Below are 23,054 nucleotides of genomic sequence, written 5' to 3'. Positions count from 1 at the left end.
GTATTGCACCTTCAGCCCATTTTGTGGCGCTGTTTCTCGGCCGCCACAGAGGGTGTGTTAAAGTGGACATTAGACCATTATAGTAAAGCTACTCCTCTAACAAAATACAGATTTTCAGCATTTTTTACTGTAGAATTATTTTTTTATGAACCATTGAACTTGGCACATTACACCATGCACAAAGCCGTATTGCGCCTTTAGCCCAATTTGTGGTGCTGTTTCTCGGCGGCCACAGAAGGTGCTTTAAAAGGGACATTAGACCATCATAGTAAAGCTACTCCTCTAACAAAATACAGATTTTCAGCATTTTTTACTGTAGAATTATTTTTTTATGAAGCGTTGAACTTGGCACATTACACAATGCACTTTGAGCCGTATTGCACCTTCAGCCCATTTTGTGGCGCTGTTTCTCGGCCGCCACAGAGGGTGTGTTAAAGTGGACATTAGACCATTATAGTAAAGCTACTCCTCTAACAAAATACAGATTTTCAGCATTTTTTACTGTAGAATTATTTTTTTATGAAGCATTGAACTTGGCACATTACACAATGCACTTTGAGCCGTATTGAGCCTTCAGCCCATTTCGCGGTGCTATTTCTTGGCTGACACAGAAGGTGCGTTAAAGTGGACATCAGCCCATCATAGTAAAGCTACTCCTCTAACAAAATACAGATTTTCAGCATTTTTTACTGTAGAATTATTTTTTTATGAAGCGTTGAACTTGGCACATTACACAATGCACTTTGAGCCGTATTGAGCCTTCAGCCCATTTTGTGGCGCTGTTTCTCGGCCGCCACAGAGGGTGTGTTAAAGTGGACATTAGACCATTATAGTAAAGCTACTCCTCTAACAAAATACAGATTTTCAGCATTTTTTACTGTAGAATTATTTTTTTATGAACCATTGAACTTGGCACATTACACCATGCACAAAGCCGTATTGCGCCTTTAGCCCAATTTGTGGTGCTGTTTCTCGGCGGCCACAGAAGGTGCTTTAAAAGGGACATTAGACCATTATAGTAAAGCTACTCCTCTAAAAAATGCTGAAAATCTGTATTTTGTTACTGTAGAATTATTTTTTTATGAAGTGTTGAACTTGGCACATTACACCATGCACAAAGAGCCGTATTGCGCCTTCAGCCCATTTTGCGGCGCTGTTTCTCGGACGCCACATAAGGCGCGTTAAAGGGGACATAAACCCATCATAATAGAGCTACTGTTCTAACAAAATCCACATTTTCAGCATTTTTTACTGTAGAAATTTTTTTTTTTTTTTTTGAAGCGTTGAACTTGGCACTTTACACCATGCACAAAGAGCCGTATTGCTCAGAGGGTGCATTAAAGGGGACATTTGCCTATTATAGTATAGTACTACTCCTCTAATGAAATTACTGTAGAATTCTTTTTTATTTTTTTATTAATATGAATAAAATGCTGTAAGTAGTATTGTTCACACACACTTTCTCTCTCTCTCAGGCTGACGGGTCTCGCGAGCGTCTCTCGGAGCTGCAGTACAGCCGGCTGGTGGATTTTGTCACCGGAGCATCTCAATATTTGTCTCCGTCTCTGTCGTCGCTCCATCAGCATCCGCCCGTCACTCCAGCGGAGCCGCCACCCACCGTCTCCAAAACATACCAGTATCACGCAGACCCCGCCTTCGCACGTGTGTTCGTCTGCAAGTTCACCATGGTGAAAAACAGAGCGCTGCGCATCGGCTTCCACTGATGCTCATTTCCACAGACTTTATTATTTAAAGAGTGTAAAACACTTCATTGAGACTTCACTACATCAGCCAGAGCTCGTCTCTGATCCGCTGCTCTCTGTATGAATGTCATGCTTTAAACCAAAAGAAGGCCTTTCATTTTGTATTTTTATAAATAATGCAAGAAAGATGATTTACTGTTTTTATTGTATTATTTGCTCCTGTATTCTGGTCTAATGAAATATGAGTGTTGCTTCACAATGAATCTACGTTTTGTAATAAAACATAAGGTGTATCATCAGATTGAGGTCAGTGTGTTTGGTGTCTGTCGTCGTTTTCACTCTTCGGCCTCGTTTGATGACGTGAGCGTCTGAGCTGCGGCTGCGCTGGTGAACCGGAGCTTCTGCCTGCAGGGGAAACAGTCACATGTTTGACGTGTCAGTCACTGCAGGATTCACTGGAGATGTTGCTGTAGTTTGTGAGAAAAACTTTGCCTTCTACAATCAGACATATTTTAACAGGAAGTTCAAATATTTGTGAAGGTGCCGCATCATTTACCTGTTCACATTGCTAACTAGCTAACATTTTAGACCTACAAACACCTACATATATGTGCATGTGCTTGACCTGTCCTACATGATGATGATGATGATGTCACTTCTGCAGTGTTTCTGTGCTCCAGCGCCGCCATGTGTTTCCAGTAGGACCAGGAGATCTGACGAGATCAACAATCAATCATCACAAACATGTTTTCATTTGCTGTGTGGAGAGAGTTTATCCATCATTCTAAAGATCATTTCAGACTTTCCGAGTCAATTATTTTAATTATATACAAAATGCAAGACATTAAAAGACATTTTCTAGTAGTAAATATGACGAGAGCTTTCATGTCCAATTTCAGACTAGGAAACTCCTAGTCAGAAATTGGACATGAAAGCCCTTTCAAGTCATATTTACTACTGGGAAACAAGATTATTTTTATAGCAAAAATAATACATTAATTAATGCACTTTGAACTGATCAATAAACCACTGTATTAATGATTAATAAATGCTATAGAACTATATATTGCGCATTATTAAAGCGTTACTGCTTTGTTTCTTAACATTGGTTAATTCATTAGGTACCAAGAACTCATGATACACTTACAGTCTTTATTCATCTCTAGCATTACATTACTAATATTTTTTTGACATTACAAACTTTTTCAAGTTTCAAATTTAAAATTCCAACTTGGATTTTCCAACTAGGAAACTCTGACTTAGAATTTCCGACTAGGAAACTCCGACTAGAAAACTGCTAGTCGGAATTTGGATATGAATTCCCTCAAGTCATATTTACAACTGGGAAGAGCTTGAGATAATCTTTATAGTGAAAATAGACTGTATTTGGCCAAAATTCCAGAATTGTCAGGAAGCTGAGTCAGTCCTCAAAATTATCTCTGAGTTTCCTATTTGAAATTTGGACATGAATGCCTTCTCTAGTCATATTTACTACTGGGAAACTCTGACTCAGAATTTCCGACTAGGAAACGCTAACTTGGAATTTCCGACTAGAAGATTGCTAGTTGGAAACTGAATATGACTGCCCTCATAAATCATATTTACTACTGGGAAAAGCTTGAGATCATTTTTATAATGAAAACAGCCTGTATTTGACTAGAATTGTCAGGACGCTGACTAGATGGCGCTGTGAATGTTTATATGGTTGTCAGTGAATGTGACGCTACATTTTATTCAAAATTAAATATCTTAAATACACTTTGCCTTTAATAAGATTTTCCCCAAGAAATAGGAAAGAATAAGCCTGTGTCCTCCACGATTCCTGTTCTTTCTGACAACAAAGCACTTGAACATGACGAGCGTTTAAATCATTTCCACACAAATTAAACATAAATGAAACAACTTTATTTTAATAAGCACTTATTCAAACAAAAACAGGGATAAAAACATTTTGCAATAATGTGTCTATGAAGAGCAGAATAATAAATGGACAGAGATCATTCACACAGAATACATGTCCTAACATAATCATAAGATCCATTAATACACCGAAACAATCCTTTAATACAGAACCAACGTCCAGTTGGTCCAGTCCAGTATCAGCAGACACACACACACACACACACACACGCACACACACGCACGCACACACACACACACACGTTTGGAGAGTCAGTAGCAGCTGTTGAACAGGCAGATGAGTTTGGTTTCACTCAGAGGCGGTGAGATGCAGAGATGAAGATTAACTGGCCAATTTCCTTCTTGTGTGGCATCAGTGCTTCCGGTCTGAGGAGAAAAGACAACGGTGACCTTTAACCTTAAGCATATTATGAAAAGCTGTTTCACACATTCAGAATGTTAAGAACCAAACAACACTGGACCCCACTGTCAGATTTGAACGACATGATGGAGAGTAAATGATGATTTTTGTGAGTGTTTCTTTGGGCACACACACACACAGATAATGCTTCAGTTCAGCCGTGCTCCTGATCACAGACACAGCGTGTCTTTTCTGAAATAACCGTAAATCAAAGAGAATGAATTCTTACTGTAATCGTGAGCTGAAGATGAAGATCCAGCGTCTCCTCATGTGAAGTCCTTCATGAGTCCGCGTGACGCTCTCGTGTGTGAACAGACGTCAATCATCCGACTGGATCATTTATGAAAACCAGGACAGAGTGACGGATGATCTTCACCTGCCGGACCATCAAAATCCACTAGAACAGACTCGATTTCACACGGGCCAATGTGGCTTTTCTTCAAAAACTTAAATCATTTTATAACTTTTAAAAAATGTTAATATTGTTTTACCAGTCGTTTTCATTGTAAATACAATCTTTCACTAATTTTGACTTTTGCCTTTGAAAACTTTGAAGCTGAAGAACACGACGGATCTGCGAAAGCGTTGATGATGAAGAGCTCCTGCTAATGTGAAAGAGATGAAGAACAGCGTGACCTCTGACCTTATATGTAGCCGCTTTCATGCCGTCATTCCCAGAGTTCTGCTGCTGCTCTTCATCGGCGCCTGCGTGAGCCTCGTCCTCCTCCTGCTGCTCTTCATCACACACACACTGTCAATAAAATCTTTTTTTTTTCATTTGAATTAATTAAAGCATGAAGGCTGATCGCAACAAGCTGAAGTAAAAATATCCTCTCCAATCACAAACACATTTCCAGCTGGACTATAGAAGATGAATTATTCATAACACGACATTACTGTAGCCGAGGAGAGTACCGGACTTGTGACTGTTGATGGGTTCATGATGTTTAAATGTGCTTTTAGGATCTCGTTCTCCAGATCCCATTGGCACAGATTTGATCAATAATGCTAAAAGAATGAAATAAAATAAACCGGTCCCTTTAGCAAGACCCTGTGCTGTAAATATACAGTGAATTAAACTGTAAAACTGAACTAATGAGATGATCTGCAGCACGATTACATTAATGTTTGTCAATATAATTAGAGAAAATAACAAAAAAAGAGAGAAAGAACTGAATGCTTTACACGTGTTGCTGAGAAAAACAGCAAAAACTCCAAAGTTCTTCTGTCGGTCGTGTTTGTGTCGCAGTGCCGATCTCACGCTGTACCTGAGAGCTGCTGTCGTCCTGCTCGTCTGTCCGTCTGCTCCTCTGTCTCTCTCTCCACGGCTTCTGATCCAGCATTCGCAGAAGATCGTCCTCCCCGACGGCTGAACGCAACGCCACGAACTCCGGCCAGTGCTTGAGCAGCTCGCTGAACACACACACCTGACACACAGACAGACGGACACACAGACGGGGTCAGACAGGTGCACAAGGTGTCCGTCTGAAGATGAAGCGACAGTCACTGGCGTCTGCAGACCTGCGTCTCTCTGAAGACGTACGGGCCGAGCGCTCGCTGCTGACTCACGACCCGCTGCGCCGCTTCAGGAGGAACGTGGATCTGCAGCGCCGGCGGGACGGACGAACTGATGAAGCGGCTGATGATGATGGACACCTTCCTCTGGAGCGTGATGTCGTCACAGCGGGAGTGACACAGATCCTGCACACACACACACACACACAAAATAATATAAATGTAAATAAATAATATAGCTAAAAGTACAGTACTATAGTGAGGACAAAACTGAAACATAATCGAGTCTAAATATTTTCAAATGTATTTCACACATTTATAATGTTAAGTTTTCACAGCATAAATTGGGTCTTTATACATGAAAATATAAAACCGCAGTGGAATACAAAAACGTGTTCTGTGTGAAGACAGACAGAAGAAGCTTCTCTACATGAGTCTGTGGAGCGTCTCGTCTCACCTTGTACCTCTGAACCTCCAGCCAGAAGAGCAGATCATTTTCCAGCAGATCATCACAGGCAGACAGAAACTTCTGGAACTGCAGACGGGTGACGGGATTCAGCAGAGCTCTGCGCAGACACACCGACTCCTGAGAGCAGCTCATCGAACCTGCAGACACCTGCTGACACACACACACAGAGAGAGAGAGAGAGAGAGAGAGTGAGACAGACAGACGAAGAAGAAGTTTGTCATAAAACAAAACAAGTGTGACCCCTAAATGAACAACACCAGAGCGTGAAGGAGGAACTGGAACAAAATCTCTTTATTTTTCTTAATGGATCATTTTTGTCCAAATGACAGGATCATGTCAGAATAAACACGGACTCACCTTCCATACGTGTCTCTTCCTGCGCTGACGGACAACCGGCTGCTTCTCACACACTTCTGTTACCTGCACACACACACACACACACCTGTCTGTCTCTCAGGTTGTGTCTCAATACTTCAGCACTGAGTACACTGAGACATTACTGGGGCACTGGAACAGTTTCTCTCCCACATCATCAGATGAAGCCGCATGAAGGAAACCAAACCCAGTATATTAATTAATTTGTTCTCCAGTGTTCTTTTTATGATATTCATTATGTCTGTACATGTCCAGCCAGATTTTAATATCAACACATCCTCCTCCTCCTCCTCATCATCATCATCATCAGCAGCATGTACTGGATGCAGGACAGGAGCAGAATGAGACGGATCCTCAGGTGTCTCGTGATCTGATGTAATTAGTGTAATTAGTGTAATTAGGAAACCGGAGGTGTAATTTGCTGACAGGTAACTTGAGGAGAGACGGACTGGAGAGCATCTCTGAAACACTGACAGACTGAGCAGCACAATATATTCATGATAAAACTCAAGCACACACTGCTTTAGCAACGCAAGCGTACGATCAGAGGTGCAGTGACAGTGTTTCTCCACCAGAGGGCCTCGAGATGACTTCAGTTATTAAACAGCACAGTTAAACACTGGGGTTTGAATCAACTCCACAGCAACTACATAAATTTATCCACTAACCATTCAGAAACGTCTAAAAGTTGTAACTTCTTCCTGAGTCTCTCCATCAGTGTCCGACTCCGGTTTGAACAATGTAAGGCTGAACACCGTTACTGACAATCCTCATTTTGGCTGCGTGAGATTCTCCAGCTTTGTTGTTGTTGAGCTGTTAAAGCTCCGCCCTCTTCTGGCGGGAGCATCAGCTCATTTGCATTTAAAGGGACACACACAAAAACGGTGTGTTTTTGCTCACACCCAAATAGGAACAAATTTGACAAGCTATAATAAATGATCTGTGGGGTATTTTGAGCTGAAACTTCACAGACACATTCTGGGCATAATAGGTCCCCTTTAATATTCAGTAATATTATCGATTTGACTGCACTGACACAATCAGATGAGAACAAAACTTCTGTAATCCAGAAATGTATTTTTATTTGAATTATTTTAGTTATTTTAATTTCTGGACACTCCTGACTTTAAAGACAAAACTGTATCTTTACAGCAGATGAACGTGAGGAAAGCATTATATTGTATAAACTGTTGTGGATGATGGAGTCAAAAGGTTTGGAAATCACTGGGTTAGAGCGAATTCTTCTATATGGAGTTTGTGAAGATATTTGAGTCATTAACATGGAGGAAGCTCTAATGCATGTTTAAAGTGTCTGTGTTGTAGATGATGGTGTGAGCGTGAGGATGTTTTATTCTACCTTCCGCCGCTGCTGCTGCTGCTGACGTGCGATGAACTCTGAGCTGGAGAGAAACAGCGGCAGCCATCGGGTTTCTAGACGATTGTGAAGAAGAGACTGAAGCTCAGTGAGAACAGAGAGAGAGACCGACTCATGCTGGAGACGCTGCCAACCGCCGCACATCTGCAACAGCTGCACACACACACACACACGCATTCATCGTAAGTCACATCACTCATAAACTCTCACTGTTGAACTCAAGCAGATCGAGGTTCTTTGAGGTTCTGTGAGGTTCTGTGAGGATCTCGTACCCTCATCTGCTGTTCTTCAGTGGCTGGACTGCCGGCTCCAAACAGGAAGTTGCTGCTGAGATATTTGTCTCTGATGTTTGTGATTCTCTCCTCCAGTAGCTCCGCATCACTGTTCTTCAGCTGCTCCACGTCCAGCCAGCACTGCAGATCCAGACTACACACACACACACACACACAATTCCACAAAAACATGAAGCAGCACAACTGTTTTCAACATTAATAATAATCATAAATGTTTCTTGAGCAGCAAATCATCATATCAGAATGATTTCTGAAGGATCATGTGACACTGAAGACTGGAGTAATGATGCTGAAAATTCAGCTTTGATCACAGGAATAAATTACACTTTACTATAAATTCACATAGAAAACAGCTGATTTACATTAGAATAATATTTCACAATTTTTACTGTATTTTTGATCAAATAAATGCAGCCTTGAGCAGAAGAGACTCTTTCAGAAACATTAAAACATTTTAATTATTCCACACGTTTGTGTAAAGGTGACCTGACTTGACAACAGTCCTGCTGTGCTTCATTCACCTGACTGAATTCTCCTCCAGGAAGGACAGGAAGTTCTGGAGCTCCAGGTGGTTCTGGAGCAGAGAATCCAGACGGAACCGGCGAAACTCCCGCGGAACCTTTGACCAGAGATCCGGCGCTGGAGCCGGTGGAGTTCTGCGCTCCTGCAGCACAACATACAGAACCAGCAGCAGCTTGAGTATGTACTAACAGTGTACACTACTCTCTGTGTGTATGAATTTACCTTCTTATTTATTTAAGTTTAATTGATTTATTCACATAACCAAACCCTGACCCTAAACATAACCACTGGTAAGCCTTATTTGTTTCAATAATATTAGTCCCTAAATTCACTTATTTATTTAAATTCACTTATTTATTTATTTATTTATGCAAAGTAAACAAGAGAGCACAACCTGCACAAAAAACTGCATCCCACATGCAGTCATGTGATCATAGCAGTGTTTGAACTGTTTATCAGTGCACACTACGTCTCATGCAGTACACTGCACAGTGTGCACTGCACACACAGGTCACATGACTCAAAACAGTATCAGATGTGTGATGGTGAATCACCTGCTGCCGTCGGCTCTGTGTGTGTGTGTAGAGAGTCTGCAGTGTCTGGAAGAGCTCGACCTCGGCGTATCGCACCTCCTCCCACAGCGCCACCTACAGACACAGTTGAATTAAAATGAGGTCATGTGACAACATCACACAGCCAGCACTGGCTGAGATGGTTTTCACATACTGTCGTAACAACAGTATGAAAGCTTGTTTGTGGGATATAAACACGTAATTGGAAGAAGAAATATCCAGGTAAACAATATCTCACATTTCTGATATGGTAAAACACATTGCAGAACGTTCACTGAGAGCAGAAACTGATAAAGCACAAAACTGAGCTGAAGAAGCTGATATATCTCACAGTGTGCAGCGCGTCTCTGAGTGTCTGTGATAGGAGAGTCCAGGGCTCCAGCAGGACGTTCAGAGCGTGTTCCTCCGCCGGATCAAACAGATCCTCAAACGCAGGACTCAGACGCAGCAGGACGGCTCTCCGGCGCTCCTCGCTCAAACACACGCTCATCGGAGCTCCGCTGCTCAGGAACGAGGCGTACAGGAGCTGAGACCAGACAGAGACGGACACTGGATCATACAGGAAGACCTTCTCTTGAGAGTCTCAAAGATACTGTTAGACCCCTGAACAGATGTGTGTGTGTGTGTATGTGAGTGTGTGTGTGTGTGTGTATGTGAGTGTGTGTGTGTGTGTGTACCTGAGCGGTGCGCTGAACTCTGTACGGATCAAACCTGCTCTGGCAAAAGAGCTGACGGTATTGCAGCAGCTCTAAGCAGAAATACGCCGTGTTTTCCCACAACTAACACACACACACACACACACACACACACGGGGTATCAGTACACTTCACACTGCTTTGTATTTGACATAATACAATTGTCATCGCGTCAGCTTCAGGCTGTCCACACTGGACACAACAGTGACCGTTGCAAATCCATTTGTTCTTCATGTCAGTAGTATCATGAGTGTGAAGTACATCAGATAAAAAGAGCATCAGTTTACTGTCAGGAATTTGTTGCATGGCATCCAGTGTAGACAGCATCACTGATTATAATGGATTCTATTTTCTTATGTTGCGTTCTGTGAACACAGTGTAGACCTGTTGCAATTCTCACACACACACACACACACACACACACAGCCTTTAATCTCACACACACACACTCAAAACAAATGCAAGAGTAATCTAGAAACATTTAGAAAGGCTGTGTTTAAAGTAAAAAAAAACAAAACAAGTATTTATTTGGCAAAGAGAACTGAATCTCACGTCCAGTTCATATTTTCCCACCATGCGTTTGTGTTTGTGAACTGAACTGACGCACCTGCTGCCCTGAGTTCTGACAGAAATGAGTGAAAAAGAAACCAGATCTGGATTCAGTATGCAGAACCTCCAGTAGAGTCTGAATCTCACTGCCGTCCAGCTCGACCTACACACACACACACACACACACACACACACAGATCAAACACACATAGAGACCATCAGAAGCTCTACAGAGGCCGGTGGATCGTACAGTACCTTCATATCACTGCAGGCGCAGATGGACTGCAATTCTGCATCTGCGCAGACGGAAGAGACGCTGTGGACGCAGACAGGAGAACTCAACACATGCTCTGAGATCTGCCACCGATCAGACGAAAACAAGCAGAAACGCTGACCCCTGAAACACACACAATTAAAAGACACTTAATATTCAAGAATATTATCAATTTGACCGCACTGACATTATCAGATGAGAACAAAACTTGATCATATTCATATAGAAAACAATTATTTTATATTGTAATAATATTTTAAAATATTACTGTTTTTACTGTGCTCTTGATCAGATAAATGCAGCGTGTTACATGCGTGTGATTTAAAGTGTGTTACATGCATGTGATTTGAAGCGTTACATGCGTGATTTGAAGCGTGTTAAATGCGTGTGATTTGAAGCGTGTTACAGGCATGTGATTTAAAGTGTGTTACATGTGTGTGATTTAAAGCGTTACATACGTGATTTAAAGCATTACATGCGTGATTTGAAGCGTGTTACATGCGTGCGATTTGAAGCGTGTTACATGTGCATGCACACTGACCAGTACAGCAGCAGGATCTCTGACAGACGGGGCTGAATGTCACGCAGTTGCTCCTCCTGCCAGGAGATGGTGCTGTTTAATCCCAATCGAGAGAGCAGCTGTTCACTCAGAGCCGCTGGGCTGCTGCTGACCACATACTGACCCTTCATCCACCCTAAAAACCTGAACACAGCACACAGACGCTTAGTGCGCACTACATTTGTACTGCACTATTAGGCCAGAAACAGACTCTATGTGAGTATCCCAGTGTAAATACTCGACCACTGCCACACTTTGGCACATGAATTACGTGGCTAGAAGCGTTAGTGTTCTTGTACTTGCTCTTGTTAGCTTGTGAGTGTTATAGTTATGGTAGGTGATTGTGATTTCACCAAGTACAACATATTCCTGGATCAACATCTTTGTTGATCCTGGAACAACATTCCAATCAACAAGTTTTCAGTTTATGTGAAGTTTAGTCTTACAACCAGGGTTATGTGCTTCTACATCAGTGTTATTCAACTATCATTTCCCTTGGATTTTAGGGATAAGTTATGGGTAGGGTTAAGCCTAGGGGTAAGAATTGGTTTAGGACTAAATTTTCAGACAGGAATGTTGTTTTTTAGGACCAACAAAATATGTCTTACTTGGCAAAATCATAGTGACCAGTTACAGTAATAGTGAAGGTTGGTTAGTTAGAGAGTTTGTAACCTGCTCCTGGTCTTTGCGCTGAGAGTCTTCAGTCGCTCTATATCCATCCACAGATGTAGGATATTCTCTCCCGGCCCGCCAACCAGAGACCTCTTAAAGTCCAGAAAGTTTTGTCTGGCAACGGCTTCACAGCTGCGTCCCGCCGATTGGGAATGAGCCGCCTCTCCGACCGCCGTCCGTCCTGTGACAAAACAATACGAGAGCTTCACTGGACGCCTGTTTCACCTGGCAGCTTTATTTCTACAGCGCTTTATACAGTACAGATTGTTTCAAAGCAGCTTTACAGAAATAAACAGGACAATAACAGAATCAATGATGCACTTTTAAGTCAAAATTATGATAAAAACTCAAAATTATGACTTTCTGTCATAATAGTTTTGTCATAACTTTGACTTTTTATTGTTATAATTATGACTTTTTAAGATCTAATTTTAATTTAGTATGTAATAATTTCAACTTTCTGTGTCATAATTATGATTTACCAAAGCATTATTTTTCCCATTATGTAGCAGAAATGGACTTCCATTAAAAAGGTTCATCAATTTTAAAACTAATTGGATTCGGCTAAATCCGCAGCCTGTGTCTCTAGTATAACAGATTGAGTGTGTTTAGATGTTTCTGTCCATCTTTAAGAGGGCGTGTGAATCTGTCCTACCGTTGGCCGTTCTTAGGTCGGCCGTCTTCGGAGCGCTGAAGCTGCTGTTCATCTTCTCTGAAAAACTGCAAAAGCTCCAACCAGACCGAAGACAACGCTGCAAACCCATCAGAGGTCAAGTCAGCTTTATTTACAGAATACAGATGCTTTCAAAGCAGTGATAACAGGAAAATAAAGATTCAATGATGCAAACAGAAGTGGTCTGTAGTGCACACTAGAAACACAAGTACAAGGTTATGATCTCCATCAAACGCACCTCATCACACACATGAGAGGATGAAGAGTCGACAGTCACTGGACGCCCAGATCTCCACGGGCCGCTGAGCTGAGACAGACATTTGGTCAGCCTGTGCATGAAAACATCAGAGAATAAAAACTTCATCATCATCCTGAGAGAGAAGAACACTGTTAAACCACAGTCACACATTCAGACACTTCATCGCAGGATCATGTTCGATACCTGAACTCAAAGTAACAGTCGCTCTGCAGGAAAAACGGCAGTCTGTCTCTCTTCAGCCACTGGAGGCTCTGATCTCGCTCCAGACACTGCAGAGCAAGAGTTATGAGTTATAACTTCATATTTTAGAACAAAACGGCTGAATGCACTGCAAAAAAATTCTTCCTCAGTGTTTCTGTCTAGTTTTCCAGCACAAATATCCAAACATTCTTAAATCAAGATACATTTACTGGAGAAGAAAAATGAAAAATGTATCAAAATGAATTGAGTATAATAATATCAGCCAAAGGGGTCAGAAAAATAATCTTGTTTTCACTTTAAATTAAGTTTATTTTTCTGAGATATTTGTGCTTGTTTTAAGAACAAACTCACTTCATTTTCATACATTTTTCAGAAAACAAGACTTAAAAAAAGGTAAAACAACGATGTCGGACGATTTTGAAGTTGGAGAAAATGAGATGGAGTTTTTCGCCCTACTGCGGTACTTCCACCTACATCACGCGTGACCTTTCCAACATGATTACGTAATGCGTGGAGCATCACAGAGCAGTGCAAGACGAGCATTTGTGGTTAAAAAGTACATCATTTTTATTATTTTTTTAGAAAATGGCCGATGGTTTCTCTAGATAAGACTCTTATTCCTCGTCTGGGATCATGTAGAGCTCTTTGAAGCTGCACTGAAACTGACATTTGGACCTTCAACCCTTTGAACCCCAGTGAAGTCCACTATATGGAGAAAAACCCTGGAATGTTTTCCTCAAAAACCTTAATTTCTTTTCCACTGAAGAAAGAAAGACATGAACATCTTGGATGACATGGAGGAGAGTAAATTATCAGGACATTTTAATTCTGAAGTGAACTAATCCTTTAACATCTTCAGTGATTTTTCTTCTTCAGTATCTTGATTTAAGAATGTTTGGATACTGGTGCTGGAAAGGCGACAGAATCACTGAGGAAGAACATCATGTTTGGTGTCGTATCTCGTGCACACATACGGTGACGGTGTAGCTGTTGTCGGGGATCCAGCTCAGGTCCGACAGCGGTTTGGACCGGATCTGGTGCAGAGCGGTTCTGATCCGGCGGGACAGATCCTCAGCCGTGTGATCCAGCAGCTCAAAGCCTGCAGAGATCCCATCATACCTCACAGCCGGTCCGAACACCTGACGACCACAGAAACACGTGATGAAGCACATTATCAGTCACGACTTTAATCTTTACTCACAGAAGAAGTGTTTTTGTTTTTAATCTCTTTTCATCTCATCCGACAGCATGTAAATTTCATACGTCATAATGACTTTTTAAAAGTCTACATTTATAAATTCGACATTTAATGTCATAATTTCGACTTTTCATCTCATAAATTGTGTCATGATTTACACAAGCATGTTTTTCTCAGGTGGAAACTGGCTTATATAAAAACTGTGATTACTTTTCTCATCAGTTATCAGCCGAAAATCTGCACTTTCTTGATTTCATCGCTTCACTCTGTACCTTATTACAGTGTGGAACTCAGATGTGTTTTTGTTTACTGTGATTTACTACAGTATTCTCACAGGCAGCTGCAGGAAGGCGTTGAAGAACTCGACGAAGATCTGATCAGAGAGACTCTGTTCCTGTTCAATCACATGATCAATCAGACACATTAATGATTCATTCACGTTAATAATACACGATTCGATCACGTCATTCCGATACTCACAAAGTTCTCGCTGGTTATTTCAGGTAAATCTGAAAAGAAAAGCAGAAATCTCTTCAGACGCCGCAGTTAATGCTACAAACCGCTGATAAATCGGCGCAAACTCACCTGGAAATGTCCGAGACATTATTCTGAGGAGTTCGGTTCGGATCCGGAACCTGTGAAGAATTCCGAGCGAAACTTTAACCGCGCGTCTGATCGCGTTGCCATGGAGATCAAACTGAAACGCGAGAACAGACGCGCCGCGGGGATTCAGACGCGACGCGACACGAAGAAAAACAGGGGGAAAGACATGATTTGGTAAATTTTAGTCGAAATTACGACAAAAGCCAAAATCATGACATAGTACGCAGAAACTGAGATTTAAAAAGTCAAAATTATGACAAATTCTACTTTTTTCCCCTACTTTTGTCATAACCATGATGTAGCAGAAATGAGTCATAAATCTTCTGCTCTTGAGTTTTACTCCCATAATGATAATACATTTTAAAAGAGTCACAAGAAAAAAAGACCCATGAAAACAGTAGTGCACATAATTATATAGTTCTGGAATATTTTTCCTCTCCCCAAATTTGTCACTACCGAAACACAATAATAAATAATTTAATAAGAAGGGTCACATTGACCTATTTAGATTTTGTTTACATCTACATTATAAATATATTTTTTTAAAAAGTTTTCACAGGTAAATCAATAACAATTACAATTTTAACAATATTTCAAGTGTAATTAATGAGATTTGTTGTATTTTGAATCCAATCTTTCTTTGTAAAAGTCATAAAGTTTATCAAACTGATGTCAAAGTGAAGGATTCATTAGTTTGAATAAACATTGAACCAAACACTATAATAACATCTTAGTTGATCATTCAATATACTTTATTTTTGACAAAACATCCATGTTTGGGTCGTGACTGCACAGTTTCGGTAGTGACAGTATGTGTTGGTAGTGACCACATCACATGACAGGATTTAACTCACATACTGTACTAAAATTTTGTTTACTTCCCCCAAATAAATGATTATGTGTGCCCTTTTGTCACTACCAAAACAATGATGTCACTACCGAAACAGTCACGACTGAAACATGTGGAGAAGTTTTTGTTGTGACAATTTTAGATATAAATTTAATCGCCCAACCCCCCAAAAACAATGATGTCGTTTCGGTAATGACTGTTTCGGTAGTGACAATTTTAGACACTTTTAGATGTTAATCAGCACATGGTTAGCTAACACAGTTCTGAACAGTTGTACACACACAAAAACTACATTTCATGGAATAACAGCCAAAAAAGTTTGCTTAATTGCAGAAAAAGGTGTTTGTTAGTGACGTTCCTTAAAGTTCCACACAGATTTTCAGACGTTTGAACACATTTAACTCAGAATGATGGAGCTATCTACTGTGAAAGAGAGGCGATGAGAGGAACACAGGAATATTTCCTGATCAGAAATGTAGAAGTGTGTCTCAGACAATGGACTCAAACAGTGTTTCGGTAGTGACATGAACATGAGGGACACATTTTTTTTTATTTTACAAAGTTTCATGATTTAAAAATAGAAATAAATATTTAACTTCGCTTTAAAAAAAAAAAAAAAAAAAATTTAGGGGTTAGGGTTCGGGACAGACTCCTCCCAACTGAAAGTACCCAATAAATTATGTTTTTATATATATTAATCTTACTGATATATTAAATATTATTGTGGGATTTAATAGATAATAGAAGGATCTTAGTAAACATCTAAAATTTGAATACTTAAATGCTTTTAAATGTGTTTTCTGGTTGTGGGACAGCAGTTCACACCAGTTCTGTAGAACGGCCTATATTTATATACACACACTTCAGACAGATCTCACTCTTCTCTAAAGTGGTCTGCTCATTCCTCATCATAAGATGACAGCGTTTGTTTAAAACAGGATGCATTATAGGTAAAAAAGGGCTTTATTTAAAACAATGTATAAAAACAAGCATGTAAAGAGCAATATGTACATACATGCAGATACACAGGACCAAAACGGCCGCTGTACATAAGTGCAAAACTCATGAGAAGTTCATAATTAAAAACAAACGCACACATACAGGAGTGCAAGACAAACACACACTCACACACACACACTCTCTCTCTCTCACTCACACACTCTCAGAGCCGCCTCACGTTGCGTTTGCTCTGTGCGCTGCCCGGCAGCACGTCTCTCTTGCTCCTGCGTTTGGCAGACAGGTGCGCGCAGTCTTTGGATCCGTGGAAGGCGCACAAACACGAGGTGCAGAAGTGGAAGCGGCAGTCGCTCCAGCTGCACAGACCTTCGCCCCGCAGAGAGTGACAGCGCGCCGGGTGCTGACAGCGCGGACACAGCTTCAAGTATTCATCACTGAACAGGGTTTCAGCCACCTGAGGGTCCAGACACAGAGACGTTAGCACCAGCTGACAGGGAACATTCTGGAAAGGTTCTCTCAATGTTAAGAACAAACATTCTTCCAGTACGTTATGCAGCCAAAAAAAAAAAAAAAAAAAAAAGACAGAATAACTTTTTAAACCTCTAGATGGTTGAGTACGTAATCTGGGACACAACAAAGGTGAAGAAGTCTTTACATGATCAGGACAGGTGAGTTCTCATGCGCACCTGCAGGAACTGCATGCGTTTGGAGCTGCAGTGGCGGCCGGTGCCGTGGGTCGGGGTGCAGGGCGGGTGTGTGTGGGGTGTTCTGGCCTGAGCCTGTACGCTGCCCAGAGCGGATCTGCACACCAGCGCCGCCCTTGTGTCCGCATCCGGAACATGGGCCGGTTTACCACCCTACAGACAGAGACACAGTCAGAGAAAAGCCCAGCATACTATGACACTTCTTCACTGCATACTGTGCAAAGGATGCAGATTTTAAACATGCATGGGATTACAGTAGAACAACCTTCTATGTTTTGACCTCACATTACCAGTGTGATAAATTGTAAACACGGTTTACTTGCGTTGCTGGATTATTGGTTTGCACGTAAACCGGGTCAAAAGGTTCATTCAATGAGCTGATGTTGTTTGGGAGTTATCAGCGTAAATGTGCTCAGTGTTGGACCAGAATTAATGCAAAATTACAGCATTTATTTCCAAGATGATAACTGGATGCCACTCACATTCAACGTGAGGTCATGTGACAATGCAGCATTGCACTGTTCAAAACGTTTAACATGGCTAGAGTTTCAAAATTAAAGGATTAGTTCACTTCAGAATACAAATTTCCTGATAATTTACTCACCTCCATGTCATCCAAGATGTTCATGTCTTTCTTTCTTCAGTGGAAAAGAAATGAAGGAAAACATTCCAGGATTTTTCTCCATATAGTGGACTTCACTGGGGTTCAACGGGTTGAAGGTCCAAATGTCAGTTTCAGTGCAGCTTCAAAGAGCTCTACATGATCCCAGACGAGGAATAAGAGTCTTATCTAGAGAAACCATCAGACATTTTCTGAAAAAATACCAATTCTACACTTTTTAACCACAAATGCTCGTCTTGCACTGCTCTGTGATGCTCCACGCATTACGTAATCACGTTGGAAAGGTCACGCGTGACGTAGGCTAAAGTACCGCGGTAGAGTGAAAAACTCCATCCCATTTTCTCCTCCAACTTCAAAATCGTCCGACATCGTTTTACCTTTTTTTGCAAAGGCCGACTTAGTCTTTGTACGTTCACTTTGTAGACACTGGATCCGTACTTCTGCCTACGTCACGCGTGACCTTTCCAACGTGATTACGTAATGTGTGGCTATCACAAAGCAGTGCAAGACGAGCTCAACCCGTTGAACCCCAGTGAAGTCCACTATATGGAGAAAAATCCTGGAATGTTTTCCTCAAAAACCTTCATTTCTTTTCCACTTAAGAAAGAAACACATGAACATCTTGGATGACATGGAGGTGAGTAAATTATCAGGAAATTTTAATTCTGAAGTGAACGAATCCTTTAAGGTTAAACGCACACATCACCTCACCTCCAGTGCGATCTTGAGCTCTCTGATGTGGCTTCTTCTCCTGTGAGTGGCTTTCTTGTCTTCTGTGATAACGTCGTTCCAGTCATCAGACACCTGGCCAAACCTGCCAACAACCGCATGCCTTATTATTATTATTATTATTATTGAGCTTCAAACACCAAAATAATGACGAATATCTGACCATAACTAACCTGTAGATGTCAGCTGCAGACAGAAGACTCAAGATAACAGCTAGCACATGTCTCAGGTTTCTCATCCTCAGTTCTGAGATCACGTCCACCTTGTCCAGACCCATCTTGCGGCCGATGAGTCCTGACAGAGGCAGGCTGGTTCTGATGGGTCCGTCACGCAGCAGCTCCTCCAGACTGGTCTGCTGCTGCAGGTCACGTGTGCTGCGGCGGCTGATGGCGTGTACGGCCTGCAGCGCTGGCGTCAGAGACAGATCCTGCATCTTCAGCATGGCGGCGCTCAGCGGGGTTCCGTCTAAAAACACCTCGTCTTTGTGCGGTTCACCGCATCCCGTCCGTTGCTCTCTGGGCCCGTCCTCCGACTGCGAGCCGCCCTCTCGGAGCGTGGACAGTCTCCGCTGTCTCTCCAGCCGCGAGCGTCTCTTGTCTCGGCCGCCTGAGCCGGTCGGCAGCACCAGCTCCTGGAAAGAGCCATCATGATCCAGCGAGGAGTCATGTGATTTATCCAGGCCGAGAGAGCTGAAGCCGCTGTCCTCCAGTGCGGGCGTGAGCGAGGGCGTGTCCAGGACGTGCTTTCCTGCTCTCACAGGCGACTGGAAGTTCTCTTCCGTCAAGTCATTAGTTTGTGGTGAGCTAGGAAGACCAGCTATGATGCTTTCGTCAAGATCAGGTTCAGCGAGGGCGTCAGCGGGGCTCACATGGACGCCATTCCTACCCGTCTCCAGAGTTGACGTAATGGCTTGGGCGAACAGAAGACGGCGCTTCCGACAGGAGAAAACAAAGTCGTGGTCTTTTAAAGTGCTGTAAGACAAAGGCCCGGTCGGGCTGATGTCCGGAGAGTCGAAGCTCTCGCGGGTCAGGTGATCTTTAGCGATTTCACCAGGTGTGGTGAAGCCACTCCCATCAGATGAGGAGCGGGACACGAGCAGGCGCCTGCGGAGCGTCACGTCCTTTCTGATCAACTTTGGGGTCTCGCACCAGGCTGATGGTTCCCTCTTTGGCTCTTTAATCGAGTCCTTGGACCAGCTCTGGTCTTTTCTGTGTAGAAGAACGGTGGCCTTGGTGCCGTTTGGATGCCGGTCTTTCCTGGGCGTATAGACCCGGTCCATGCGGCCGCTGCCGTTTACCTGTGCGCCCTCCATTATCTTCAGCTGGCCTTCAACAAACACTCGGTGGACCCAGAGTACTGTCAACCAACAAGACGGTGAATTAAAGGTTAATTTGTGCATGTCATACATTATTTTTCAGCTATTTACAGATATTTATTATAAATAATTTATCGGTGCACATCATCATTGTTTTTAATTCATGTTCTGGTAATCTTGAATCAGAATATCTTCTCCTCCCTCTTGCAGCATCTCTTCTCTGATGACAAGGGCGGGGCAACCTGTCACTCACATGAGATCCACCAATAGCAAACCACAACCATCCAATCAATTCCCCACAGACAAAATCAAGCCCCGCCCTACATTTGTTCTTGTTTGAGAAATCGAGTCCCCCCAGAAATCGGGTCTCCTTTAGGACCGAGGTCAAAAGTTATCATGATGTCTTTCTTGACTAATTATAACCTATTTCACTATTGTATGATGTTTATTACATTAAGCGCACAAACAACATGCTTGAAATATAAAATTAATGCCGACATACTGCAAAATAAAACAAACTGGAAACAACCATGCCTAATTTTTTTTTTTTTTTTTTTAATAAGGAAAAGGATTGTTGCAACATACTATATTCTGTAAAAGTATTTTAATATTAATTTTACACAATAATAGCAATGTGGTATAGTATATAATATTACTATTAAAAAACTAATAAATTAATTGTCATGCTAAGTACACACAAACATTAATTTGAAACTTGGGAAATTGGGAACTATATTGGAAGCAAAAAACATACCTAATATAAGCTAAGCTAGCAGGCTAATCGGGTAATGTATGCTATGCTAGTAAGCTAACTTAAAAAAACCGGTAAGAATGAGAAATGCTTGATTTCACAATCTATAGCTTCAGTTATATGAACTATGACATTAATGGTCATTATAACACATTTTAAACAAAATAAAACGTGATTTTGCTGGAGTTAAAATCAGGCTTAATTTTTATTCCGACTTTAAGGTGTCTCTAAGTTTAAGTTTTTGCTGGATCTAGTTTTTAGTATTAAACAATAAAATGTTCAAGTTTTGAATTAAAAGATAATTTATGAGAATTTACACACTCGTATTATCTCTTCCTTGATAATTGTACATTGTAAAGCGTCCTTGAGCCCTGGAAAGGCGCTATATAAATAAAACTTAATAATAATAATAATAATAATAATAATAATAATAAAAAAAAGGTATGAGGGGGAAAAGGTCAGAATTGCTAAATTTAAACTCACAATTGCGAGGAAAAAAAGTCAGAATTGTGATATAAAGTTTTCATATAACGTTACATTAGGAAAAATTCTATTATCAGTTCATCAAAGTAATGTCCATATACAGCTATAAAATAATACCCGTTATAATTAACGTCGTGTATTCAGACACAGCGAACGTTAGGCAGCTTGAGCTAGTAATGATTACAATGTGAGGATAATAAACATTGTTTTGAAGATACCAGTGTGGAAAGTTTCTGTCAGAAAAGCCTGGAGAAATTCAGCGTTCAGGTTTTAACATCTTCCACCGTTCAGACTGTGTGTAATTAGACTGTTTCGTTAATTGGCTTTACATTCTGGACTGGCAACACGAGTCGGTTACGGTTGTTATGGCGACGCGCTGAGCGGTTTCCCTCCTGCAGATTCAAACTTTGCGCCTCTTGAAATGCGCGTGCACGATAGCGCTCGTGCTCGCACCTTGCAGACAAACACACACACAAACACACACTACTTTAAGGCATTTATAAGAAGCACAATTTGTTTTAAACAGTTTTTGTGAAGGAACACGCGATTTAAGCATCACAGCTGACTGAAAGATGCCAGAATAAGACAAAAACAAACTACACACACACACACACACAGTCTCGTCAGCTGCAGCTCATCACGCGCGCGTTCACGGCACACACACACACACACACACACACACACACACACGAAGGGCTGTGACACATTTAACGAGTAATACTTTTTAGAAAGACGAACTTAATTCATCATTAATCCCTGCGAATAACAGACTGTGTTACTCACGCGCGTTTGATCAGAGTTTCATGCTGCTGCCGCTCAGAGAGAGAGAGAGAGACGGTGAGCAGCAGGTCAATGAGGCTCCACCTTTCAAATTTCGAGCCCATTTCACTGATTGGTCGCGGATTTAAAGAGACTCATTTATGTCACGAAATCATTTTTCCAACTATTAAACATACAAAATATTTAATACAAAATGATTAGATTTATTAATAAGATATCATGGATTTCGGAAATGTTACAAATAAGCATGACATCAGTACTCGTATTTTTTTTTTTTTTTACGAAATAAAATTGTAATTATATGATTTTAACCATTGGCATTTTGAATAAAGAAACTTCCATAAATAATTAGAAAAGTTGATAGGCTATATTTACTATGTGTGGCCAAATTAAATACATGTTTGTCTGTGAATGTAACTGAAAATTCATATCTTCATTGGTTTGTCATTGCGAATGGCATAATTAAAGCACAAATATTGCAAAAATAACACATTTCTGTAAGACATCCCAGTATCACAATATTAAAGCACAGCATCTTAACAGCTCAACGACAGTGTCTGTTGCGTGAAGCGATTGGTCTGTCCTGAGCAGCGCTGAGAAATGTATCGGGTATCACGTGACGTGGAGGCAGCACTATGATTATGATGTACGTTTCTTGTCATGAATTTGTTTTATTAAGATTTATATGTTATCTTCGTGAATGTATGAACATTTATTTAATAATAAATACAGAAAAAACAATAATATTGTGAAATATTACAACTTAAAATTATGGTTTTCTATTTTAATATACTTTAAAATATAATTTATTCCTGTGATCAAAGCTGAATTTTCAGCATCATTACTCCAGTCTTCAGTGTCACATGATCCTTCAGAAATCATTCTGATTTGATGATCAAGAAACATTTATGATTATTATCAATGTTTTTGTTCTTTTATGAATAGAAAGTTGAAAAGAACAGCATTTATCTGAAATAGAAAGCTTTTGTAACATTATACACTAGTGTTCAAAAGTTTGGGGTCAGTAAGAATGTTT

The 23,054-nt window shown here is 41.1% G+C and overlaps 3 protein-coding genes across 4 annotated transcripts in view; 1 reads left to right on the top strand and 2 right to left on the bottom strand.

Moving 5' to 3' along the window:
* LOC127496703 (intermembrane lipid transfer protein VPS13B-like) overlaps positions 1 to 2,002 on the top strand; it is a 97,845-nt gene extending 95,843 nt beyond the window's left edge. The window contains 1 exon segment of the mRNA XM_051864402.1: positions 1,476 to 2,002. Coding sequence (XP_051720362.1) covers positions 1,476 to 1,724 — 249 coding nt within the window. The 3' untranslated portion in view covers positions 1,725 to 2,002.
* Positions 1,996 to 15,270, bottom strand: LOC127496704 (regulator of G-protein signaling 22). Of its 2 annotated transcripts, none has more exons than XM_051864404.1 (24): positions 14,810 to 15,270; positions 14,705 to 14,733; positions 14,559 to 14,618; positions 14,001 to 14,165; positions 13,009 to 13,094; positions 12,805 to 12,895; positions 12,549 to 12,645; positions 11,894 to 12,074; positions 11,204 to 11,365; positions 10,644 to 10,785; positions 10,447 to 10,551; positions 9,822 to 9,923; positions 9,476 to 9,670; positions 9,127 to 9,219; positions 8,572 to 8,714; positions 8,030 to 8,183; positions 7,740 to 7,910; positions 6,365 to 6,427; positions 5,996 to 6,157; positions 5,545 to 5,724; positions 5,292 to 5,450; positions 4,667 to 4,774; positions 2,338 to 2,416; positions 1,996 to 2,108 (listed from the first exon to the last, which is right to left on the bottom strand). In XM_051864404.1, the coding sequence occupies exons 1-24, from the start codon at positions 14,826 to 14,828 to the stop codon at positions 2,011 to 2,013; spliced, it is 2,844 nt and encodes a 947-aa protein (XP_051720364.1). In that variant the 5' UTR covers positions 14,829 to 15,270; the 3' UTR covers positions 1,996 to 2,010. The 2 variants fall into 2 exon arrangements, with proteins under 2 accessions (XP_051720364.1, XP_051720365.1); XM_051864405.1 differs by having other exon boundaries at positions 5,996 to 6,154; positions 14,810 to 15,269.
* Positions 15,271 to 16,621: 1,351 nt separating this feature from the next.
* Positions 16,622 to 22,189, bottom strand: fbxo43 (F-box protein 43). The gene is made up of 5 exons (XM_051865991.1): positions 22,022 to 22,189; positions 18,863 to 20,045; positions 18,672 to 18,774; positions 17,321 to 17,491; positions 16,622 to 17,088 (listed from the first exon to the last, which is right to left on the bottom strand). Exons 2-5 carry the CDS (start codon positions 19,999 to 20,001, stop codon positions 16,840 to 16,842), a joined length of 1,662 nt encoding a protein of 553 aa, XP_051721951.1. The 5' UTR covers positions 20,002 to 20,045; positions 22,022 to 22,189; the 3' UTR covers positions 16,622 to 16,839.
* Between the last annotated feature and the right edge of the window lie 865 nt (positions 22,190 to 23,054).

Source organism: Ctenopharyngodon idella, chromosome 16 (genome assembly GCF_019924925.1).
Source record: "Ctenopharyngodon idella isolate HZGC_01 chromosome 16, HZGC01, whole genome shotgun sequence".
NCBI classification, from domain to species: domain Eukaryota; kingdom Metazoa; phylum Chordata; class Actinopteri; order Cypriniformes; family Xenocyprididae; genus Ctenopharyngodon; species Ctenopharyngodon idella.
This window is presented reverse-complemented; position numbering and strand designations above follow the sequence as displayed.